We start from the raw sequence: 26,496 nt of genomic DNA on the forward strand, positions 1-26,496 counted from the left end.
AAGAAGCTCACAAACTATGAGAAAAAAAGATTAGCTACAGCATCATGGAGAAGTTGTGTTTAAGCCACCATTTCATAAGATAATAGAGGAGAAATATAAACAAAACTGGAGTGTGAGGGAACTCTACAAAAAGGTGATTCATGAGCTCATATTTCACTAAAGCATCCAGACTTGAAGCTATCATTAGTTCATGAAGTCACAAAGCAACACACTGTGTTCAGAGAGTTAAAAGGCATGCACAGAAGATTATCTTTTAAAAGAGTCTAGAAAACGAAGACACCCAATGTGACTTTTCCACCCAAGTGAAAGATGTTTCTGTTTGTGCTGAAGGTTATGGGATACTTTCAAGGATTAACTAAGACATGACTGTGGTGGTATTGTGTTCCCCAAAATATTGTATACCCTAATAAACTTATCTGGGGTCAGAGAACAGAACAGCCACTAGATACAGAGGCTAGAAAATGGTGGCACTCAAATGCCTTTAATCCTAGCATTCCAAAGGCAGAAATCCCTCTGGATCTGGATGTAATTTCAAGGCCACATTGGAAACAGCCAGGCATGGTGACACACACCTTTAATCCCAGGCAGTGATGGCAGGAAGCAGAAAGGTATATAAGGTGTGAAGACCAGAAACTAGAAGCTTTTGGCCTGGTTAAGCATTCAGGCTTTCAAGAAGTAGTTCAGCTGAGATTCATTTTGGATAAGGACTCAGAGGCTTCCAGTCTGAGGAAACAGGATCAGCTGAGGAACTGGTGAGGCGAGGAAGCTGTGGCTTGTTCTGCTTCTCTGATCTTCCAGCATTCACCCCAATACCTGGCATTAGGTTTATTTTTATTAATAAGACCTTTTAAGATTCCTGCTACACATGACAATATTCATTTCTTTGATCAATTGAACACCTGAACTTGTTTTGAAGATAAGATTCCCAGAAAGGGAGCTGTGGGCTTTTGGTATTATAGATGCTGCCTACTAACCAGCTGCTGATTTATGTGGAAATTGCTGCCATCAATTCCAATAGCAACCTGTTTTGCAAAGTGTAGTAGCCCATTTCACCATCACAGACTCTTGGGTGATGCACAATAACATTTTTGTTCTCTCCAGGGTTCCTAATGTGCTTAAGCCAAAGAACACCTCCTGTCTCATGTTCCCTCTTGGTCGTTTTAGTGTGTTTAAGTGCAAAAATACAGGGATATATCCTTCAACTGAACAAATCTGAGAGACAGATTGTCCAACGAAGTGCAATGAATTCCCTTTCTTTAACCTATTTACCGACATTTTCTTAAATTTCTTTTCTCTCTTCCCCCTGCCTCTGCCTCCCAGGTGCTGGGATTAAAGGTACATGCTACCACCACCTCGTTTTCTTAAGTGTGGAAGCTGAAAGAGTGGATTATGCTTCCTATGGTTTTCTTAATTTCACAGTGGCAATTGATTATTGATTGATTAAACAGCACAGTCAGTAGTGAAAACATTAATGTCAGCAAAACCAGAATTTCTTTGGCAGACAGGGAATGTGTGAAATAGGAAGTTTTGGCTTTTTACCAGCATAAGTATCTTATCAGTTTATAAGTAATGCCAAGCAGATTTATTATTCAAAGAGGTAACAACATAGTTGTTTGTTTACAGTTCCTACAAAGCCCACGAGGCATCTTCTACCAGTCATCACTTGTAACAGACTTTTCTAAAGCACTGAAAAAAAAAGTTGATGAAGAGATAGACTGAAATTTCCAGGCATTTATACACTTCTCCACTACTAGGAAACTGAAGCACATTAAGAACCACTATATAGTATTAGGCCATTTCAGCCACATGCAGAAGCAGCATGAGACCCTAGTAGACACCCTGAACTGTTATCAGGAAGGATGATATTCTCATCAGAATACTAACAGCGTGATCTTGAACAGCTCAGGTCATCTCACTGGGATTCCACCTAGAATCAAGACGTTGAATTCAACATCCTCCTGGTCCTTTCCATCCTTAAGGGTTTGTGTCTTATGGCACACCACTTCATCATCGCCTGTGGGAATCTGTGAAAATACTTGTGCCAACTGAATTTCCCTCTGAATCTTACATTTCATTTACTTGCAAGCAAAGAAGCTGCCAGATTGTAGTTTTATGAAATCGATGCTTGATAGGATTCACATTTGGCTATGTCACAAGTCATGTCCCCAAACACAGCTTTTCACAAATTCAACCAACCATTTACAAAGCATCTAGTGAGCTCTTACTGGATGCAAAGCACAGATCTAGACATCATGGGAAGTACAGAGGTGAATGATGCACAGATTTTTCTTATGTAATGGAAAAGATAGGCATGTAGATAACCATGCTATGGGGTAAGTGATAAACATAAATATAAGCCTTATAGATAGACAACAGGAACCTGGAAAATTAATTATACTCTTATGTACTAATACCACCAAAATAACTGAAATTTTTATCTTTCAATACTAGAGAACTCTTTGTTATTTTTAGTGTAGTATTTAGTGTGTGTGTGTGTGTGTGTGTGTGTGTGTGTGTGTGTGTGTGTGTGTGTGTTTCTAGTCTGCTTGAGTATAATAATGACCTCAGTTAAGCACAGGATAAATATCTGAGTCTTAAAACTCCCCTGGAAGTCCTAATTTGTTGAAATTTTATTCAAGGGCCTTGGTTAGTGCTCACTACTGGAGAGTTCAGCAGTCAGTTTTCATTGTCTAGGGCAGCTGTGATGGTTCATTTGTTCCCTTTTCCATAACAGAGTGTTCTGTAGGACCAAATGACAAGGGAAAGTGTAATAATTTTCATCAGTAAAAAAAAAAAAGTAGTTTCCTTTCAGTTGAATTTTATACACTCACATGCAAAGTATAGTTTTCAATATTTAATTTGACGTCATACAGACTATTATCATACAAAATTTATTGTTTTAATTGTAATTGACCCACATATTACTCCCAATTTAAGATAACCACATCGATGTTTATGTTTCTTTGATTGTACTTTGGAATTTTGGTAGAAGGGCCTTGAGGACACGAGGAAAGAGTGAGTATGTCAAGTTGAGAGGGACAAAGAGTGGATAACAGGCATAAAGACGGTAACCACTGGCGCTATGGGGTGCAGATACAGAAAGGCGCACACTACGTGCATGCTGTCGAGAACTTCCCCCAGATGCCAAGCAAGTGTGGTGAAATAACGAGTCCTCTGGCGAGCCACAGCCTTTTGGATAAACAAGCGAAGCAAGCACTGATTTTATTCTCAGAGAAGTATTAATGATCCAATAACTACCATGTGTTTGTTAAACATAAAACAACTCAGATCATCTGATGACTCCAAATCAAAAAACAGTGAAGCAGGAAGGTGGCATCCTTGCTCATTGATCTGCACTAGTAACATGGAGATGCAGTTCTGCCTAGTTGAAGCAACTCCATTCCTCATACCTAGGGATGTGGGTTAGGACAAATGGAACTGGAAACTTAAAATGTGTGGTTCCCTTACTAGCTCATTTTGTATGAACATATATGCCATAAATTATATAGGGATTGCTTTATTGAGGACAAATATAATCATTATCAATCAATACTTTTTGTCACTTTATAATAAATTTTAATTTTAAAATACGCACAAGTGTTTTGCCTACATGTATTTCTGTGTATCATGTATGCATGCCTGGTGCCTGGGGAGGCCAAAAGAGGGCACCAGATCTCTTGGGGCTAGAGTCACAGCCCAATATGAACCATCATGTGGGTGTTGGGAATCAAACTCAGGTCCTCTGGAAGGGTAGCCAGTACTCTTAACCATGGGGCCATCTCTCCAGATCCTATAAATTTCATAACTCATTTATATATCAATTATATAGATGTCTTAAGGTAACTAGGAATTTCCTCATTGTTTAAAAGTACCTACCTACCTATCTATCATATATATATATATATATATATATATATATATATATATATATATATATATACACATGTATATATATACACACACACACATACACACACACACACACACACACACACACACATTTTTTGAATTGTGACTTGATCAGGAATATCTGTATCTGAGAGCACTGAAATTTGTGGGTTTTTTTTTTGTATATTTCTTGCACATGTGCACACCGGTGTGTGTTTTTGTGTGTGTATCACATGTGAACATGAGTGTTTGAGCCATAGATTGATGATGGGTGTCTTCCTTCATTGATTTCTACCTTAGTTTTTGAGAGCTCACTAATTTGGCTAGGCCAGTAGGCTCGAGATCTTTCTGTCTCTACCTCCCCAGGGCTGGGATTCTCATTGCCTGCCTGTGCATCTGGCTTTTTATGTGGGTGCTGGGAATGGAACTCAGGGATTCATGTTTGCATGGTAAGCACTTTTCCAGCTGAGTCATCTTGGATTCTGAGATATTTTTGCAGCTGTCTCCAAAGGTATAACATAATGCAACCTAATTTCCTTTACCGTTGTCATGGAGCAAACATAAATACTTCAGTGTCTGCTCTTCGGCTTAAGACCTCATTCATCTCCACACACAGAGGGAGCAGTCAGATTAGTCATGCCCATGAAACCAGTAAATAAAGAGGTTGGCATCTATTAGTTTAAGGCAGATGACTAATATGGGGGAACTGTGTAAAGAACCATGTATAATTTGAGGGTCCCTTCTATGGAGGAGTTGCATTGTGTTGGTCAGTCTTTAACAACTTAGCACAAACTAGAGTCACCTAGGAAGAGGGAACCTCAGTTGAAGAATTGCCTCCACCATATTGGCCCATGGGCTTGTCTATGTGGCATTTTCTTGATTGTTAATTCATATATGAGGACCCACTTTGGATGGTACCATCCTTAGGCAGATGGTGGTCCTGGGCAGTAGCTGAGTGAGCCAGGGGATGCAAGCCAGTAAACAACATTTCTCCATGGTTATGTTTCAGTTTCTCCATCCAGGTTCTTGCCTTGAGTTCCTGCCCTGGCTTCCCCTCAATGATGGACTAGAACCTGTAAGCACCAACAAACCCTTTCTCCCCAAGCTGCTTTTAGTCTGTGTGTTTATCACAGCAATAAAAAGCAAACCATGGCAGAAATTGATACCAGAGAGTAGGATCTTGCTGTGATAGACCAGACTGTGTGACTTGTATGCTTTAGCATGGTTTATGGCAGGAAGGTGGAGAATTTTAAAGGTTTGGGTTAGAAACGCCAATGAGTACTCAGTGGAGACTTCAGCATATGAGAGATGACAGTAACACAGATAATGATCAAGAACAGTGGTGGCTGTGTAGTAGAGCTAGACTGAGGCTACTGGGGAGGTTGTGTGTGCTGTGAATGGCAGAGCTGGAGGGATGGGGCTATGCAAGCCCTTTGGAGCCTATGGAGCTTACAGTCCACAATGTGGGTCCCAGATGTTGGGCACTGGGATAGTTTTGCTGTTGTATTTTGGTTTGCTTAGGTGAGATTGTTTTTATGATCTGGTTCTTTCCTTTTTGAATCAGAAATATTTAATTTATTTTGGATTTTACAGGATCCATCAGGTATGAGACTGGATATTTTAAAGAGAAATTCAACTTTTAGAGTGTTAAAGATTTTAAAGACAGTGATAAATTAAAAATTTAACTGTGTTTTGTATTGTGATAGTAATATTATGAGATATTAGGGTAAAACAAGAGAGAAAATGTTGTGGCTTGATAGACATTTATTTGTATGGCCAATATTTTATCACAGCAACAGAAGGCAAGTTAGGACATAAAGGTGTGTGTGTGTGTGTGTGTGTGTGTGTGTGTGTGTGTGTGTGTGTGTGTGTGTGTAGAGATGACCCAGCAATAAAGAGCACTTGTTGCTCTTTCAGAAGGCCATGTTTGGTTCCCAGCACCCACATAGTTGCTTACAACTACCCATAACTCCAATTCCAGGGTATCTGATGCCATCTTAGGGTTTCCACAGGCACTAGGCACGCACACGGTGCACAAACATATATGCAAGTAAAACATCCATGCACATAAAACAAAAGAAATTAATTCAACAAAAGCTCAGTTAGAGAGTCCCTTCTATGGGGAAATGTGTAAAGTGACATGCAATTTGAAGGTGCCTTCATGGAGGAACTGTGTAAAGAAATAGAGGGCCCCTTCTCGGGCCTGCTTGGGTAATATTCACCAACATAAGATAGATGCTCATACAACTATTTTGCATTTTGCTATCCCAGTGACAAGAAGTCCTATGATCAACATATTCTTTCTATAATAGAACCCATACAGAACCTGGATTTAAACCCCAGTCATTGGAACATCTACACTCATGTCAGAGGTTCCTGGCTCATGACACTGGAAAGCATTGGAAGACAGCCAAGGTTGTCTCTCCTCTGTTGTGCTAGTTCGTCACTGTACTTTGCTAATTGTGTTATATTCACTTGACTGACATTTTTTTAAGCCATGAAAAATACTTTGGTAGCTGTGTAACAGAAAGTTAATTTAAGGAGTTTTATCCTTGCTGTTTTCTTTTCAAGTTTAACTCTGAAACACACGTCATTGTAGCCACCTCTCACCCAACACTGATGCTCTGGTGCCTTCAAGTGTTGATGTGAGTAATATTTTAAAAGGTTTTTAACCACAGCCCTGACTGAATTTTCCCTTTCCACCAAGTGTATCTAAATGTACTTAAGTTCCATGTTTCCAGTATTCATCTACCTTTTCCTAGGAAACAACGTCACTTAGTATTTTTAGAAAATACTACCTTTAATTAAGGCCTGTGTTATTATGTGATCATCCAGCAGGGCATCTTTCAAACCTACTATCATTAAAATTTCCATCTTTCTTACAGCTAACACATTCTATGATCTGATAAGGAGTTTTTCCATTCTTATTCTGACCTAATAAAACATGTCATCTGCTAGCATCATAGATGCTTCACTGAAGCTGGAGGTTTTGAAGTGTGAACATGGCTGTCTTGGACCATTTAATTTTGGAATGAGAATTCTTAGGAAGCATGCTCCATTCCTCCCTTTAGTCATCCAGGCAGACATCACTAAGGATAGCACACACTCTCATGGTGAGAGTCTAATGTTGACTTCAGAAGCACCTTTCTCTACCAGGGAAAGAGAATTTCAACTCTAGATTGTGCCTTGTATACCAGATGAATCATCTCAGACCATTGTCTATCTCATGGTATATGACAAAAGCTCTTAGTTAATTTGAGCCAATTTTTTGTAAACTGAAAATAATTATCTTTGAAAGTTTTCCAATCTAGAAAGAAAAATTTGTATGTTAGCCTAAATTGGCACCAAGGCCAACATAACCTCGCTGTTAATATTTCTAGTTTAAAAATTTATGTGTTTTTATTAATGAAAAACATTACTTATCAGATAATAGGTAAAAATTAATATAAGTTCATAATATATGAGTGACTGATCTTTAAATTTCTTCTGTGATGAGTAGAGATCATTTGGTTCAGAGACAATAATATCAGAAGGTTTTCAACTATTAAATCACCAACGGCTAGACAGTCACACAGACTACATTGCTCCATCAGAATCTTGCAGAATACACATTCAAGGGTCTGAAAACCATTGATAAAGTTGTTAGCATCTCACAGGTCTTTGGTTTATAAGAACACACTGGCAAACTTCCTTTACCCTGCACATTATTGGTTAAATTGGGCAAAAAAGATAAGAAATCCATACAGAGTAACCCAAAATATAGGTAATCTAGAAGAGGGGGTTATTTGTGGAGCATATATCTGCTTGGGGAAGGTTCAGAAGTTTGATAACCTTCCTAAAGGCTCAAAGTCACAAAGGATCCTGAGGCGTGAACTCATGCAGATGCCATCAAAGATTGAGCTACCTTTTCATCTATCTCATTTTCTAGCTTCTAAAATATAGATATGCTTTTGAATAGAGTAGATGATAAAAAATACTTGCAATTTTATTTATAGAGCCTGTAAAATTAAGGTCAAACTAAGACTCAAATTTTATTATTTATTTCTATCTTATCCAACTTTCATCCTGTTTAAAAAAAATTATCTCTATTTTTTTCCTGTTCTCTTTCATGGAAGAAAACCACTAACAGCTTTTTCCTTCTGCAGCTCACTTCAATAGCTTTTCTTTCACCACACGACTTTATGACACGCACCTCCAGGAAAATTAATTTGCCAGTGGCTCACTGCATTGCTGAAACGCTAGTATAAAGAAGTGAAGGAGAAAGAGCATCCCACCATTAATCAGAGATGCTCTGTAACCCAGCAGGGCAGACCTGAGCACGGATGGAGAATGACAGAGGCAGTTATCCAGCTCCTTTCTTTGTACTGACAAAATCTGTGCTTTCTTGTATCAGAGAGGAGAAATGAGAGAGAGTGGGACAGAGAGGAGAAAGGGAGAGAGAGAAAAGGGGAGAAACAGAGAAAGAGGAAGAGAGAACAGTGAAAGAAATGGGAAGGGACAGAGAGGAGAGAGATGTGAGAGGAGGAGAGGAGGAGGAGGGAGGAGATGAAGAGGAGAGAGGAGGAGGAGGGAGGAGGGAGGAGGAGGAGGGAGGGGAGCAGCAAGCTTCACGCTACTTGACTGGTAACTACCCAATTCCCTATTTCTTCCTCAAGGTAATTTTTATGCACCTTGTCGTTTTAAACATGATTTGTTTTAAGAGCAACTCTTAGGTACTTACTGGGTTGAGAACCACAGTGAAAAAGAGCTCCCCTCCATGAATACTCTTGTCCAGTTCCTTGGGACCTCCTGGATATTCTTTGTAGAAAATTGTGTGAGTGAAGAGCCCACAGGTTTGCCTTGGAAGAACCTGAAGAAAAGATGGCCACGTAAGGAGAGAGCTCTAGTTTATCTTTATTGAGTCTTAACTTGTTTTTTCCTCATGGAAGAGGATATAAAGGTGGTATTTCTTGAGCTCTAACTGGGACCTGGAAGAACCCTCCACTGTTGGGAGTGAAAAGATCTCATAAAGCAGAAGGGATAGTCAGGGAAATTAAAGAAATAATTAAAACTGAAATAAACTTTGAATTATTTTAGCCATTTCTCTATTTTAAGTCTCAAAGTTAGTACATTTATTACAGGGTCTAATATGTTTTAGCACCATAAGAAATAAAATTAAATAAGGCTTTAAAATACTGGCATTGTGTATAGACCTCATTGGTAAAATGGGGATAAGTCCTTCTGCCACACATTTGGAAATGAAGTCAGGTATTAACAAGGTACTTCTTAGAAAGTGGCATTTTAAACAGAATAAACCTTTAAAAGCAACAGTTCATTTTCTGCTCTAGCTTGAAAAACACTGCAGCAAGGGCCCCAGCTTCCAAGTGTGAAGGCTGCCAGATCCCAAAGTGAGAGTGTATCTGTTTAGCAGTTAGCTTTAGAAAGTGTAACAAACAGAATGACAAATGGTCACTTAGCAGAAGGTCTTTTCATCCTTTGCTTCCAATGTCCACATCTGTGATGAGGTCTTTTTGCACCCGCCCCGCCCAGGTCCAGATTTCTTACATGAAAGTGCAGTGATAAAAGAAGTTTTGCTGTTTTCAGCTCAGTCACACAGTGAGACCCACAGTGGCCTCTGCTCGCCGCACTTGAAGACACAGCCAACCCATGAGCGTGTGTGGGAAGCTGAGAGGCTTTCAACACCATGTAGTCAGGCATTCTGCTCATTGCTTTAAGGAAACAAATCATCATTTTTATTGCCTTAACTCAAAACTTTTTGGTTCACTGACTGCTTTGTAAACACTACCTGTTGAAGACTCCCAGGTTTTCAGCTTTCTATGTATATACGACTTCTTTTCCATTAGTTTAAACAGCACTGGGAGAGGTTCCACTCTACTTAGAAGTTTTCCCAGGAAATATAATTCTCAGCTCAATTAGTGCATCAGATATTTCTGAGTCAGTCAAGACTCTATATATCTCACTCATTTTGCTAAAACATACACAGTGAGAAAGCTATTTTACCTTAGATCAGTTAAAGCCTTTTAGTTTAAATCCAATGCTTATTAGCTCAGGGTTTTTTCATGCCTGAAAACATCATAAGCTGTTATAATGCTGTACACAAAACCACAACCAAAAAAATTCCAACTGTTTCAGATATGTTTACTATCAATAACTTGACATGTAATTTCATGTCAGTTAAAGCCATTTACAATCTTTACTAATGAACTTGGCAAATATTTGCTCTAAATTCTATGCTAGTTCATGTAGAAGAGAAATGTGTGTGTGTGTGTGTGTGTGTGTGTGTGTGTGTGTGTGTGTGTGTGTGTTTGTTCTATTCTGAGAGGATATAACATTTATCAGGGGTATGATTAAAATAAAGTCTTTGGAATTCTTAAAAAATTACTAAAAATAGTATTAACAATATATCAGGGTAAGGAGGAGTATCCAAAACTAAATAAGAAAATGTCTACATGTGATTAAGTGCCGGGGTCCTGCTACATTTTAAAAGTGAATGACTTCAAATCAATCACTTTCAGGATTTAGTTTATCTTGCATAGAACATGCAGGGCTGTCCAGGAAGCTAGCCTATCCAGGTCATTTGGTTAAGTGGATACAACTGTGAAGAAACTTGAATGTTGTTTTTTTTTTTCTTAAATTCTGTGAGTTTGAAAAGAGTAAAGGGGAGGCCTTTACTCTGAGTCTTAGGGCCTCAGTGGGCCCCCATGGGAGGCTAGGCAGACAGGCCGGAGCGGGGATCAGGGTCCTCTTCCATTGTCTTGATTCGAGATACAGCTATAGGGAGATGAACACATTTCCTGAAACAGCTCTTATGCTACAGATGGAATGAGAAACTTTTCCAAGGCATTTTAATATGGACTGCTCCTCAGAGAAGGGTGGTAGTGTAACACTGTGAAATTCAGACTTGTAAACTGTCATCTTTGTAGTGGTTGACAGTTCTTGGGCAACGGTGAAATCTCAGTCAAAACATCTTAAGGCACACCAATAGAATGCCTGGAAAGGCTTCAGACAGGCAACTCTGCCAACGGTGAGGTGACCCAAGACTGCTGGCCATTGAGTATGTAAGGGGGGTACACTCCGACTGGAGAGGCCTACTCCTGGGCCTCCCTTTGCGCACAGTGTGTAGAGAGAGTGTGAGTCCTGCTGCTCACAGGCCTCTGTGTCTATCCAGAGGGTCTCATTTAATGACCAGGATTCAGAGTTCAAAACTTAGTTTTCTATTCATTCCTTATGTGTGAGGATAAAACGTGCCCAACAGAGAGGCTTTGTGTCCCCATGGAACACACGAGTTCAGAGGAGAACCACAGTGCTTCCATTAGTTACACAAGTTGAAACGAAGGTTAGCTGGGAAAAGAAGAGGCGGAGTGTGCCTGGGAAGCCATTCCCAGTGAACAGAGTGTTCCACGATGGGCCGTGGAAGACAGAAATGCAGGTGTGCTGCTGTGCAAGTTCCACCTGTAAAGGATGCATTAAAGAGTGTGGGAACAGCTGAGACTTGGAAGGTTAGAAAGGTCGGGAGGAGTCAAGGGCTGGCACGGCCTATATGCTAGCCTTCACTGAATGGTGGGCAGAAGGTGAAGATTTACCAAGTGAGAGCTTGTGCCACAGTCAACACGAAAACCAAGCAGCGAGTTAAGATCAGTGGCTGCCATGGAACAAATGAAGGTACTCTAAAGGGATTAGAACTCAGAGAAGGTTTAGAAGTCCTAGTGGGAAGCTTGGATTATGTAACTGAACTAGTGAAAGCAGGATCAATGATGGCTTGGAAGGAAAAAGAATACCCTAAAGTCTTTTGATTTTAATTAATGGATGATTTCACTTCAGTTAGAAAATATGGGTCTGGTATAAGATTGAGGGTTCATGCCTCAGTCCCTAGCTCTTTCCTTCCCATCTCTATTAGGAGGGCATTCGGCTCTCCAGTTCTCAACTTGTATGTCTGTTTGGATGGCTCCTGGTGATATCCCGTCTCTCTTCCTGCATAGCCTATAGACTGCTGAACACTTTTCATATGGAAATTCTCATGCAGGGGCACATGAATCAAATCCATGTGAAAGCAGAATGACAGGTGTAATTGTGTCAACAGGAAATCTGCCTGAGCTCTGGTTATCTGCAACATGCATGCATTTGCAACACAGGCAAAATACAGTTTTGAGGAGGTATGGGAAATGAAGTCCTTTGGGCAGAGGCAGAAACAGGACAGAACCACACTGAATATGATCTCCAGAGACTGATGTTCACCACTGTGGGGCTGCCTATGACATCACACTAGCAAAAGTACATCTTTTAAATTATGACCTTGTGCAGGCTTTTAGAACTCTCTCTCATCAGAAAGCTGGCCAGATGATAAATTTGTTTTGAGTGCCAAGGAAGGGCAAGCTGGGAGAAGAAGGTGTCCATTATACCCTCATCTAGCATTTACAGCATTTTTCTTGTTGTGAGACACATTGAGATGGGGGTTGATCCAAGTTAAATACCATCATCCACTTGACTTTTGGCAGACATTGGAAAATTGTGTGGAAAGAAGTCAGCTGCCCCTGCTCTAGATATCTGAGAGCAGATATCTGTTCACATGCATCAGTTTAACTCAGTGCCATTTGTTCTCGGGCATCTGGCAACAAGTCATGACCTCACATGTGGCTTTTTTTCTATACACACTGCAGTGTTTTGGGGGACCTGGTGTGGTAAAGAGGTGCAACTCGACCAGCTTATAAAAGCACAGGATGGACTATGGAGAGCTGCCATGACTTTGATCTACTACATGACTTTTGTAAGAAATGATAGTCTAAAATTATTTGTAACTTTGATGTAATGTTTTCCTAGTATTTTTACACCAGAGATTGCTTGCCAGCAGGAGTGATAGGAAAAGAAGCTTCTTATTTTATTTTTTCAGAGTTCTATTGAACAGGAAGACACAACTATCACAAGAACGCCTTCCTTAGGTATAACAACACTCTTCACACAGCACGCCCTCTCCTGAGTCACACTCTTAACTCTTTGCTCTCCTTTTTCTCTGCCTGTGCACGTGTGCTGTCATCTGGACAAACTAGCCAAACCGTACACATGCAGGAGCTCACCATGATGTTTTTGTGGATGAAGCCTCTCCGATACCTAGCTGGTTTCAGGTGAGGATATTCTTCAGTGCTGGTGATTTTAATATTCCAAACCTTCTTCCAGGCCTCGTACAGCTGAACGTGGACAGGGTAGACGCCGGAGTGGTGAGGGGACACTGCGTAGCCCATGTCGGTAGGAATGCCGTGCTCCTAAGACCAAGCAAACTCTCATTAGAACATGGGAAGGTTTGTCCTTTGGTTTCTTCTCTCTAGAGTCTCACTGCACAGCCCAACCCTGAACTTACTGTGAATTCACAGTGATTCTCCTGCTTCAGCCATGCTAGGACTAAGATTTGTCTTGATTATAGTTTTAATTTAGGGTTTTGAAATGTACTATAAGTACACATATTTAAATCTATCATCAGTTATTGTTTGGTGGAATTAAAATGGCATCTATTAAGACCATTAGAATTCTTGAAGTTGGATGATGTCAGCCAATCTTCTTACTGCGTTAGTAACTGGGTGGTGGCAGGATGGACAAAACTTTGCTCTCCACTTAACACATTCTTGGCCATCTGTTCTTTCCATTTCAAAAAATTAAATAACAAATACTTTCTATAAACAACATTCAGCCCATTCCACTGGACACAAAGAATGACGAAACTTCCAACTTTAACTGGCCTGCTCCAAGGATCTTATTGTGTCTGCTGTACTTTCTACCAAGTCTGCTACATTTCTATTGAAGCCTCAGCATGTGCGGCAGTAACACAATGAAATCTCAGTAGAAGCACACAGATTTGATTGCAGACTGTAGGAAATTTTATAGAGTTTTTGTTTGTTTGTTTGTTTGTTTGTTTTAGAAGTCCTCATCATTCGAGCAGAAGGTACCCAAAGAGATAAACAATCTGGGAATTTACATGACTTTTAAATTAAACTTTCATATGTATAAAATGATACCAGCTAGAAGCAAATGCCTTTCAAACTACACATGCACAATATATACTGAGGAAGTGACTAATGATGGGTCAAGGTGTTCCTTAACTACTGGTCCTGTCCAGGTCCTGCCAAATCCCAATGGATGCTAGCTTATTTTGGAGAGGATTTGGGTCAACTCAGAATCATTGTAATTGTTCTCAGCTTCAGGTGGACCATGAATCCTCTTCTATTACTCTTGGTATAGAGTCGGTTCCCAGACACAAGGTGTGAAATCAGTCTTTTATAAGAACACCCAAGGTTTTAATATTGACGGATATTTTTCCTGAATGATTTGTTTTGCTTTCTGTTTGTATTTTCCAATTGCTTGACAACTTTCAAAGATTCCACTGAAATAATCTTTCTTTGAATTAGTCATGGTTTTCTTCACACCAAAGAGCAATTTCACACAGACAATCAGTATCAGGCTATCAAGTAGACTGCCTTGACAAAGTGTGCTACAAATAGAAATGGAAGGCAAAGGGATACAGCCATCTTTGTTTCTCAACCCAGAGAACATCAAAAAGGGGAGAGACACACATGTAGCATCTATACACTAGAAAGCTGGCTGCCAGGCATTACCACCTCTCAGTGAGGGGCTCATTACATCCCTAATTTCACTTCCTTTCAGGACCTTTACTCACTATTCAAAACTTCCATAAGTCCTCTCTAGTAAGGATGCTAGAACTGAGAGCTAGACATTGCTGCTGATGGAAACAGAGATGAGACAGGGAGCATGCAAGAGACAGACTGCAGGATTACTGGGAAGGATTGACACTTTTTATTTTCAACCTCTGTAGACATTTCAATATGTATGCAATCATTACCATATAATTTAGGACTTCTGTAGCTAGAGTTTTCCTGCCTTGCCCACAGTCAGTACAAATCTCTGTCACCAGCCAGTCCCACAGCCGCTCAGACCCAACCAAGTAAACACAGAGACTTATATTGCTTATAAACTGTATGGCCATGGCAGGATTCTTGCTAACTGTTCTTATAGCTTAAATTAACCCATTTCTATAAATCTACACCTTGCCATGTGGCTCGTGGCTTACCGGCATCTTCACATGCTGTTTGTCATGGCGGCGGCTGGCAGTGTCTCCTCACACCTCCCTGTTCTCTCAATTCTCCTTTTTGTTAGTCCCGCCTATACTTCCTGCCTGGCCACTGGCCAATCAGTGTTTTATTTATTGACCAATCAGAGCATTTGACATACAGACCATCCCACAGCAGACTTCATTCGAATAGAAGTGAAATGCCTCCTTGCTTCCCCCTCTAGTTTTAAATAATTCAGATTAAGGCAATTTCTTCCACTAAGAATTGTGAACCAATATGTAATTTTGTTAGAAAAGGTCACTAAACTATTAATTGCAAATTGTTGAAGAATAGGGTTGCAACTTAAAAGATCAGACAAAAGAAAATGGATTTCCATTAAAAAAAGTTTGAAAGAAAACAAGGAACAATTACATGTTAAGAACTTCTTGGAGATCTTTGTGAAGAAGCAATCCACAACAGCCAGAGCTCTATTACAAACTCCAAATACCCAGGGATTCACAAGCAATGATGTTGATCCAAAGGTCAAGGGAGTTTTTCAATGTTTGCCAAGTACTCTTGCGATTCCAGGACACTGGATGTATAACAAAAAGATGATTTCACATGTAAAGGATATTTCCTTCCTTTGAATTCTTGAGGAATGTTTGACCACTATGGTCTATACAGATTTTATTTGTTTGTTTGTTTGCTAGCTTTAGTTATTAAAGTTTTGCCTTTTCTTTGCAGTCTGGTGCAGTGATGGGGCATTTTCACACTCACATTTACTCTCTTACATTTGTGAGAAAAACTGACCACATCGAATCCCTAGCCCCATTTTCTAGCCTATTGCACAGAAGGCCACATAGCTCAAAGTGTTGAGAAGCCAATAATTCATATGTGGGACACATTTTGAATGGTTCTTGCAACATGACACACTCCGTGAGTCCTGCTAATTGTTTCAACCCCATCTCTAATGCTCTTGTGTGTGGTGATCTGAACACACAACTTTACCTGGAAACCATGACAGTTCTGAACCTTCATTTATTGATTAATTAATTACTAAAAGACACAATCTCCTTTTCTCTACCTCTCCTGTGGATTTGGGGGTCATATCTCATGTCTTCTTTGTGTGTGTGTGTGTGTGGGGGGGCATTTCCTTTGGGCCCATCCAAATGGAACCATTTCACAAAGCTCTCTGGTAGAGTAGGTCCCTTAGAAATGATTTTATATAAGGGCTACATAAACACATCATACCAAATCTGTACCCAGTGCTCCTAAATATAGCCCATTATCATGTCCTATGAATACTGCAACTAGTGAAAAACCTTAAATATGTCTACTCTTTCCTATGTTTACCACAGTTGCCCATTATAATGTTACTTATGGCAATTTGGTATAGGTTTCTAATATTCTATCCATTGTCTCCCCTCACTTGCCTTCTTCCAAACCATTCTCCATATAGTATAGTAGCCAAAGTAATATTTGATAGACTCAATTATGATCATATGACTTTCTATTTAAATCTTCCAGGCAGTCCCTGGCACTTAAATACAAAGTTATAGCCTGATCGTGATCTCTGCATCATATAACCCTTGCTCCTTAAATCGGGCCTTTCGTTGTTCATGCCTTGTCTACTCTTTCATCATGTTAACCTTTCCTGACATTCACCAAACTCTTTCCTACCCCGGTGCCATGCTATTCTGAATCTTTCTGTTTTTCCTGTTTGAGACAGGGTCTCTTTATATCGTTCTGGCTGCCCCGAATCTCACTGTGTAGACCAGGGTGGCCTCAAACTCATAGATCTGCCTGCCTCTGCCTTCTGAGTGCTGGGATTGAAGGCACACACCACTCTGCGCAGCTTCCTAGACTTACTTCTGAGTAAATCTACATAGACTTGTCTACAAGATACACCGGCCCAACAGTGGCACACATATTATGGGATTAATCAACCACCTTGTATTAAAAACAACCACATTGTATTTAACGTCCCTCCTGTAAGGTTGAACCCATACACAACATTGCTAAAATGGCCAAGAATCTGAGACTAGGTAAGTCATGGGCCTAGGGCGAATACCTACTACTATTATTCATCTAATGAAACTTAGCAATAAAATGACTCCTGATGACTAGCCTTTGTTTTTCAAGGTGACACAGCATCATTTTGTAAATAATTGTTTCTTTGAGCCTCTTCTGCACTGAGCACTGACTCTAAGAAGTCTGGGTTCTGTTTGTTCACCACTCTTGGCAGCTCATTGTCTTACCAACTGCAAACAAGAGACAAGCATCTGTGAACAAGTGTGAAAACGGTGTTGACAATGCCCACCTCTTCTCTTTTTAATTTTTCACCTTCTCAGTGGTCTCAGCTCAACTGTCAGTTTATCTGAAGTCTAGACATAAGGTAACTCACTGAGAAATTTTAATAACTGCATAAATAATACTTGCAAACATGTTTGAAACTGTAGTTGAAATTATTGTTTTAGAGGCAAAATTTAGATATATAAATTTCAAAAGAGTAATGTTTTATGATAAAAGATGTAACATTACAAAACTTTTCTTATCATTCAAGATTTTCCAAACAGATAACGTAAAGATAACTTAAAAGGCAAGTAATGCTGAAGTCCTTAGGAAAATCCCCTCAAAGACTAAAGGAAGGAAGGAAAAAAAAAATAGTATTTAAGTATTCAAACAACACACTCATTTCATTACCAAAGTACTGATGCTGATAGTACTTACTTATTTAAACTCTTGCTGGTGATTAAGAATCATGTTTTACTTAAATGCTTATCTCAGTTTCAATCTTTCTGAATAGAAGAAACTTAGCTTTTCCATTCATGGCTAGATAGCCCACTGTTTTTTTTTTTTTTTTTCCCGATTTCAGAGAGAAGCAAATCTGTAGACTATTGAAATTTCTAAGCCCGCAGTGGCAGTCTACAATCTGTTAGATATTCTGTTGTCTACAGAGAAAACAGCCGGAAACTGCAGCAACGTACTTTGGGAAACTTCTAGATGCTTTTCTGCTCTCTGTTTTGGTTGGAATGTCCCATTTTCTCAGAATATAGAAGTTCATGCTTTGGTTAACTACCTCACAACACTGAGATTCAAATTTGCAATTTGCATGAATTTGAGGTAAAGTTTCCTTCTATTTAATCTTCGTATTATGGTGCTGTTTCTAGGGAAGAAGGCTCTTTTTCTTTGATTTTTTAAAAAAATGGCTTCCTTTAGGATTGTGGCTGTTGGAGATACTGATTCACAGAGTACACTTATCTAGAAGATGGGAGCATATTTGGAAAATAAGATTAGAATCAAGGTTTGAGTATATTCTCTTCATGTAATTCACACACACACACAAACACACACACATATGAATTCTTGAAGATATTTCTTGAATACAAGGAGCATTTAAAGACAGTTTGTTTTTCCTAAGGTAAAATGGATAGCCCAAATACACATCTCAGGTTCTGAGTACCTACAGGACCTATGGTACCCAAAGGAGGAGACTGTAGCAGCAGGGATGACTGAGAGTAAGTATAGAATGGCAGTGGCTGTTGTTAGAGTGGACCAATGTATGTGAAGACTGTTCAAAGGAAACTGAACAGAATACAGTATAAACCAGGTAATAACCAGGTAATTCAGGATCTATCTCTAGGTTGAAGAGTTAGGGTTTGGTCAGTGTGCTAGGACTGTTAAATACTAGAACAAGTTCTATAACAAGTGATGGTATTTTTGATATAGTTTAAAATTAAAATTCTTGGAAGATAATTAGCCAAGGAACTTTATTTTTTTCACAACCAAATGTGAAATAAACAAATTGTACAAGCAATCACTAAGTTTCAGATTAAAAATATCATTCCCTCTGGTGCCAGGGAAACTCCCAGGGATCCACAAGGATGACCCCAGCTAAGACTCCTAGCAATAGTGGAGAGGGTGCTTGAACTGGCCTTCTTTTATAATCAGATTGGGGACTACTCTCATTGTCATCATAGAGGCTTTATCCGGTAAATGATGGAAGCAGACGGATGCAGAGATCCACAGCCAAGCACTGGGCCGAGCTCTGGGAGTCCTGTTGAAGAGAGGGAGGAGAGATTATATGATCAAGGAGGCGGGGTGGGGGGGGTGTCAAGATCATAATGAGGAAATCTACAGAGACAGCTGACCAGAGCTCATGGGATGTCAGGGACTCTAGAACAAAAGTTAGGGAGCCTACATGGCACCTACCTATGCCCTCTGCATGTGGGTGACAGTTGTGTAGCTTGGCCTGTTTGTGGGACCCCTAGCAATGGGACCAGGACCTGTCACATGAGCAGGCCTTTTGGAACCTATTCCTTATGGTGAGATGCCTCCCTTAGCCTTGATGCAGGGGGTAAGGAGCTTGGTCCTGCCTCAGTTTAATATGCCATGCTGTTGACTTTGATGGGAGGCCTTACCCTTTCTGAATGGAGATGGATGAAGAGTAGATGGTGGCAGGGTAGAAGGAGGTAGAGAGAGGGGCCGGAAGGAGAGGAGGGAGGGAAAACTATGGTTTGTATATAGAATAAATATAAAAAATTTAATAAAAAATAAAATAAAAATACCATTCCCCTTAGGGTACAGTGATACATCCCACAACCCCAGCACTCTGAAGATTCACGATGACTGCAAGTTCAAAATCAACCTGTCTTTAAAAATTATATTAAATTAAATTTTATATTGATTTCATTTTATCTTTGTGCTTTTATAAATGATTTTCATGTTGAGATGCTAAATATTAATTCATTATTTTTAGTTTTTGGTTTAATCTTAAACAAGTATACTTTCCCAGTCAGGTTTTACAGGAGTTATGGCACATTCATAAACAATTGGTCAGTAATTTGTAGGTCTGGCTACTGCACACCGCTGCCTTTCTTATATATGCTCTTCAATTTGTAGTACAAATGGCTGTCTACTCTGGCTATTATGTGAAAGCCCTGCTGTGATGACAATGCTGTTTTGAATGAATTTGCCTTAAGGATTTAGAGTCTGTTGGCAGCCATTGTATGAATAACTTGCTTGCTCTTCCTCATTTTAGGCTCCTGGGAGGCAACCCCTAAATCCTTGTCCCAATTTCCCAAAGTCCCAAACAGGGACTTTGTTGCTCATGACAAGGCAAACCTGGCATCAAATTTGAGTCTATGCTTAGAATGGAGCCTGTCAGGCCCGAAGGACCAACCATGTAATTAGAGAGTGGAGCACTGAGGCGGGTAATAGAGTTGACCTCCGGGCAAGAGGGGAGAGTTGGAGAGTGAGTTTGGTCACAAGGACAGCGAGTCAATCCATCACGCTGACGTAGTGAAACCTTAATAAAAACTGGGATTTGAGGCTTATTCCCTGAATGGTAATACTCACACAGACCCAGCAACCTCCAGAAGTTAACGTTCTTTGTCTTGCTGTCTGGAGAACGAAAACATGCTACAATAATGAAATTAACAAAAACCCTTGGATAAAGGTGTTAGTGGAATTAATAATGAGATCTTGTAAGGAAGAAAGGCATTATAGTAGCTCATAAAGTAGAAGTGTGACCCTACCATTCTGAAGCAACACCTCTGAGAAACATGGTACGGTCTTTAACTCAATGATAAGAAAGGGCTCCTATTCTTTCAGTATCCAAAAATACAAATGCAAGAGAATGAGATTCTCAGTGTCACAGGGACCCAAAGACATGCAGCTGGGTATGGGGAGATAGCCTGGGCTGAGTCCCGGGCCTTGTGTCCATGTGCTTTACTGAACAGTGTCCTGGGTAGACTGTTTATCCATACCACACCTCAACCTCTTCTCTTCCCACTGTTGGGGCAATGCAGATGACAATTTCATCTTCTCCAGCCAAGCATGATGCTCAAAGGGAAGAGAGCTAAGGCGAGAAAGTGACCCCATCCCCTGCTGTCCTAAAGAAGCCCAGGACAAAAAGGTAGTGAATCTGTTTAAGAAAAGGCTCAAGAAATTTGGCATTAGATAGGCCACCCAGGGCGAGGGAGATCTCACCATCCACAACCACCTGAAAGAGACGCCACCTGTAAGTGTCTGCAAGCTCTTCCTGCAATGAGCCCATTCACTTAGGCACTGGACCAGCAACCAGCAGCTGTTTAAGCTTTCCCACAACCATAAGCCAGCGACAAGAAGGAGAAGAAGCAGAGGCTGTTGGCCAGTGCTGAGAAGCAGGCTGGCTGCTGGCAAAGAGGACGTCTTTACTATACATAGCACATATATGGCATATGAAAAGACTTGGAGGTAGGGGAGGGGAGGAGGAAATGATATAGTCATATTTTAATTTAAAAATTAAAAAATATATGAGCTAAAAGAATCCTTCCACTGTTACTTCTGTGTCCCTCTCCCCAAACCTCAGAATTTTTATGTAAGGGCACACATGCATAAAGGACACTATCATGATCGACAGTATTTAATAAAAGGTTTAAGTTAGCACTGTAATCTAGAAAGCTGAACAAATGAAGATATCAACCATAAATATATTTTGACAAAGATAACTGATGCTATGTTTATACATGAGTCGAGGATCAGCCCTGGTATACACGATAGGGTTGCAGCAATGACCTTAGCAATGACCCTTTCTCAACAGTATACACCCTCTTCCAGTCCTACTACAACTGAATAGCTTTGCTATTTGATGAGCTTGAATGGTATTTAATAAGACAAATGCATAAGTAAGCACCAGGTACAAAAGTTAAGCTAAAATTTCAGTACAAGGACTAAAAAGGTGCCACAACATGTGTCCACCTTGGTTCAGCCTCATCCATTTGCAATCACTAAAAGTTATTAGGGCCAGGTGCCTTAGCCTATCTCTCTCTTCCCTAATAACTGAGTAATTTATTGTACGAACATTTTCATTTAATGGGGCATATTTTCCCTTCTCTTGGAGCTCCTTTCAGAATGCTGGAAATGTCACATCTGTGTCGAGTGGCTCCTAAGAAAACATGCCACTAGAGGATGTGCTTTTTTGAGAACACTCAGAAGAATCATGTGAGCACTTGTCCTCTGTATACACCAGGTTGAGTTTAGTTTTAAATTGTTTAGATTTACTCAAGTGAAACACAAGAAGGGGGGCTTTCAGAAATATAAAAGAAATATGATTGAGGAAGCTTTATTTTTATATTTAAATGGCTGAAAAGATCATTGGCTGGGGATACAACGGACGTGTTGCAGGGTTTGGTTTACACTAACTTTCTCTGAGTTTGAAGCAATGAATTTGATTGGGACATTGGAGGTTTTTAAGGCATAGTAAAGCTGTAGACAATTCAAGGACAGTTGCAGATCCCCAGAATCCCTTCAAGTACATTTGATCTTTAAGAAAACACACCCAGTTGGCTAGCTAGAGATGTTTAAGTCTGCATAACACTAATTTTAATTGTAGTTTGATATTCCTAAAAGAAAGCTAGTGAAGACATTGGTCTGTCACGGTTATTGCACACCCTCTGGTGTTCATGGTAGTTACCAAGGCAGTGATGCTGGTGGTATTTCACAGACACCACAAATGGCATGTCATATAAATGGCTATGCAAGAGGAAAGCTTCGTAAAAAGCCACACTGTGATGCACTCAATTTGTTTTAAAAAATACCACGGTCACTAGTGTCAACGGTGCTGGGGCCTGCATCTAAACAAACTGTGGTGGTCTCATGGGCTTTTGAGCTTGACAAATCAGGATGAACGCCTCTGCCCCAGCTTGCACCAGCTGTGTGAGCTTAGTAAAATTATGCAGATTCTCTGATCTCTGTAATGCAGGAATCATCAGCCGTATAGGTGGCTGTGGGAATTCATGAAATAAGTATAACATATGAGTCACAGTTGGAGCTCAGCAATTTCTCTTTCTTCATTTCCTTAGGAATCAAGACTGAAATGTACCTTTCTGTTACATTTATAAGAGAGCAGAGAATAATGTACTTTTTAAAAAAATCAATATTCCCCAGTCTGAGCATAAATTAAATAAAGAAGAATGGGGGTTTGGGGAACTAGATAAGTTGCTACAATGATCTAAAAATAGGCATAAGATCTGGAGGCAGCTGGAGAAGAACAGTTGAATAAGAACAGAAAATGATACAGTGGAGCAAAAGATCAGACATCATGGAATGGCAGGAACGGGGGCTACGAGACGTGAAAAAGCTAAAGCTGTGGTCGAGGAGATGGCTCAGTGGGTCAATCACTTGCTTCGAGTGTGAGCGCCAGAGTTTGCAGCCCTGACCCCACGTAGATGCTCAGCGGCTGTGCCTTCTGTTCTCAGAAGGCTGCAGTGGGATGGCTTGGGCAAAGTGGCCAGAATAGTCACCTGTAGCACGGATTTCAAAAGTTCTTATTAATAAAATCAAACCTGGTGCTAGTTACTGAGGTGAACGCTGGAAGATCAGAGAAGTAGAACAAGCCACAGCCACCTCACCTTGCCAATTCCTCAGCTGATCCTGTTTCCTCAGACTGGAAGCCTCTGAGTCCTCATCCGGAATGAATCTCAGCTAAACTGCTGCTAAAAGCCTAAAAGCTTAACCAACCTCTAGTTCCTGGTCCTCAGGCCTTACATACCTTTCTGCTTCCTGCCATCACTTCCTGGGATTAAAGGCTTGTGTCACCACGCCTGGCTGTTTCCAGTGTGGCTTTGAACTCACAGAGATCCAGACGGATCTCTGCCTTTGGAATGCTAGGATTAAAGGTGTGTGTGCCACCATTTTCTGGCCTCTATATCTAGTGGCTCTTCTGTTCTCTGACCCCAAATAAGTTTATTAGGGTGCCCAATATTTGGGGAACACAATATCACCATAGTCACCACTGACAAAAGCCTGGGCTTGAGAGAACATACCTCAGTGAGAAACGTGGGGAGGGCTCAAAGAAGATTCCTGATGTCCTCCACATGTACACTTAGAGAAGCGCGTGTACACACACACACACACACACACACACACACACACACACACACACACACACACACACACTTAAAAGATTACCAAAGGTGACCTGAGCTATAGAATTGGCTCCTACTCATTGTCGCACAGCCATTTCCTCTCAATTGAAACATTCCTAAGGATGTAAACAAAATTTAAGCATACAAGGCCTAGGAAGTTACCGAAGTTTACAGGCTTCACAAGTCCCCTTCTTGAAGTGATATAAACATAAGTGGGGACAGTTCTGGAGATAGGAGACTCTTCCATGGGCTGAACTGTGTGTAAATCCTGCAGGGAGCTCCAGGGATGCATTGTTTCTGAGCTGTCACCCTGCTGGGGTGGGCTTTTCAGGGATGCAGCTGCTTTTGAGTCATTCTTGACCCTGCAAGTCACCCCCAATAAACTTCTGGTTCCCAAGCCAGATTTGGGAGAGACTGTTTCTGCTTCACGTCCTACGTGGGGTGAATAGATGTTTCCACAGAAAGAGTCCCGTGCCATTTCTCTTCCTGCTTCCCCTTCCATCTCAGCCCCATTTCTAGCCACATCTCAGCTACCATGTGCCATAAGAAGATAGAAGAATGGGAAGACAGAATTTAGGAGCAGCATTTGCGGATCTGGAAGCAGAACTTGTCCCTCTCCACATCCTGCTCAGCCCAGCAGTAGGAATTTATAGACAGATTCATAAAAGCTTTTAGTTTGCCTCATGTCCACATGACCGTGGGCAGAGAGGGACTACTCAAACAGTACGTGCACTAAATTTATCTCTCTTTTACAAAACCAGTTTGTCAATGGTATGCATGCTGGCACGGAAGTCTAGCATTTGTGCTGGAGGAAAAGGGGGAAAGGAACTGAGAGATGTATTTTCTACACTCTCTTATTATAAAGTTTGAAAGCTTCCCGTAGACTGAATGAGTGTAACCTGAAGAGGAATTTACAAAGTAACCCTCAAGCTCCTGAGGCTATCAAAACCACACTCTAAAAGTTTAAGGACATAGGTTTCCCTTTTTTCCCACACACCTTTGGTTTTGGTTACCTCTCCCTTCTTATGCCCTTCCTCAGCATCGCGGGGGGGCCCCCCCCCTCGCCCCGCCCCGCACTTTAACCTTCCATCCATAGTTTCCCCTTTGCTTCCTTTCATATCCTACGTGTTCTGTTAATCCCTCTGTCTTGAGTCCTTTTTATTTCCCTCTCCAGTATCCTTTCTTACCATCTTGGCCTCTAGAGGCACCGCAAGTCTCATGCGCTACTGGAGAATGCATCGTCAGGATCCACACATGTAAGAGAACATGCAACTTTGTCTTTGTGGACCTGGGGTTCATCACCCAGTATAATTTTTTCCATTTCCCTATAAATTTACATTTTCGTTACAACTGAATAAAATTTCATTGGGTATATGGACCACATCTTTTTTAGCCATTCATCAGCTGAAGGACAATAGTCTTGCCCAGCTGTGGACCATGCATGATATACCACCAACCTACCCAGTAAGTTGTGCCCACCAGTGCAATAAGAGCATGATTAAAATGGAGGTAACCAAATGCTTTCTGGTAGGATTTGGGGCCCTCTCCACAGAAAGGAATCCTTGTCTATGTCTGTGAACATGATCAAGAGATCATAACCTTTAGAGGAGAACCTATTACTATTGTTTTGATAAAGGGACATATTGTTAAATTCCTTTCTGTGTATGTCCCTAAATTTGTGCTGATCTTGTCTTTCATTTGAAAAACACTCTATAGTGGCCATTAATACTGAGTTGTATCTCATCAAAATATCAAGAATATATGAGGGTGGAGTGCTCAGTCCTAAGCGGACACAACCCCTTAAGCAGTGACATCATGGGATGGGGAAATGTGAGAGGTGGAAGATGAGGAGGTGTGGCACAAAAAGGCATCTTCTGGACATGATAGAGACACTGCATTCATGAACTCACTTCAGCCGTGGTTGTCCACGTAGTACCTGGACATGACTGTGCCCATCAACATTTCATCATGGATGGGGGAGGTGTTCATGAGGTTCTACAATCATTGGGACTCTACCGGCAGCTAATGGTTGCTGGGGGAGGGAGGAGGTCATTCTCTTCAGTGGCTTAGCCACTGATAAGTTGTTCAGGCTCCAATAAATAACCTGACATCTATGTTAATGCAGGCAACACAAAGTAAACTCAATGAAATATGCACACGCGTGTGTGTGCACACACATGTACACACACACACACACACACACACACACACACACAGAATGCAGAATAGCAGAATAAGAGAGTTCTTGGAATGAAGGACAGGATAAGAGAAGTAATGGAAATAAAGCTAAAATCCACTACATAAATGTATAAAACCATCAAAGAATTAAAAACAACCCCCAGGCAATAAACAATAGCAGTACATAAAAGTAAATTACAGTGGTGTTCTCATCTGATAAGATAAAAGTCATTTAATAATAGCTGAATGATTATTTTCAAATAAGAAGTTTTATGCAATCGTAGAGGAGGCAGGTGAGTCTTTTTGCACAGGTGAACTATGGAACTTTAAAAGAAAACCAGCAGTTCATGTTTTCAAAAATGCAAACAAGGGTATGCGGAGAGAGAAGTGGGCGGCTTGTCCATTTATGTACATTTTGACCTGTTCTTTCAATTTACTATGCATCTGTCCAATGGAAGGCTGAATTC

The 26,496-nt window shown here is 40.6% G+C and overlaps 1 protein-coding gene and 1 long non-coding RNA gene across 4 annotated transcripts in view; one reads left to right on the plus strand and one right to left on the minus strand.

Moving 5' to 3' along the window:
- Positions 1 to 26,496, minus strand: part of Ndst3 (N-deacetylase and N-sulfotransferase 3) — a 163,182-nt gene that overhangs the window by 58,451 nt on the left and 78,235 nt on the right. For all 3 annotated transcript variants that reach the window (XM_016010102.3, XM_006991883.4, XM_042279830.2), the window contains exons 5-6: positions 12,960 to 13,145; positions 8,609 to 8,737 (exon numbers count right to left, since the gene is read on the minus strand). In XM_016010102.3, the coding sequence (XP_015865588.1) occupies positions 8,609 to 8,737; positions 12,960 to 13,145 (315 nt within the window). The remainder of the gene's footprint in view (positions 1 to 8,608; positions 8,738 to 12,959; positions 13,146 to 26,496) is intronic.
- Positions 8,878 to 18,496, plus strand: LOC121830329 (uncharacterized). The gene is made up of 3 exons (XR_013052354.1): positions 8,878 to 13,007; positions 17,818 to 18,065; positions 18,364 to 18,496. It is a non-coding gene; the product is annotated as an uncharacterized LOC121830329 (long non-coding RNA).

The sequence above is a fragment of the Peromyscus maniculatus genome, chromosome 6, assembly GCF_049852395.1.
Source record: "Peromyscus maniculatus bairdii isolate BWxNUB_F1_BW_parent chromosome 6, HU_Pman_BW_mat_3.1, whole genome shotgun sequence".
In the NCBI taxonomy this organism is placed as follows: Eukaryota; Metazoa; Chordata; class Mammalia; order Rodentia; family Cricetidae; genus Peromyscus; species Peromyscus maniculatus.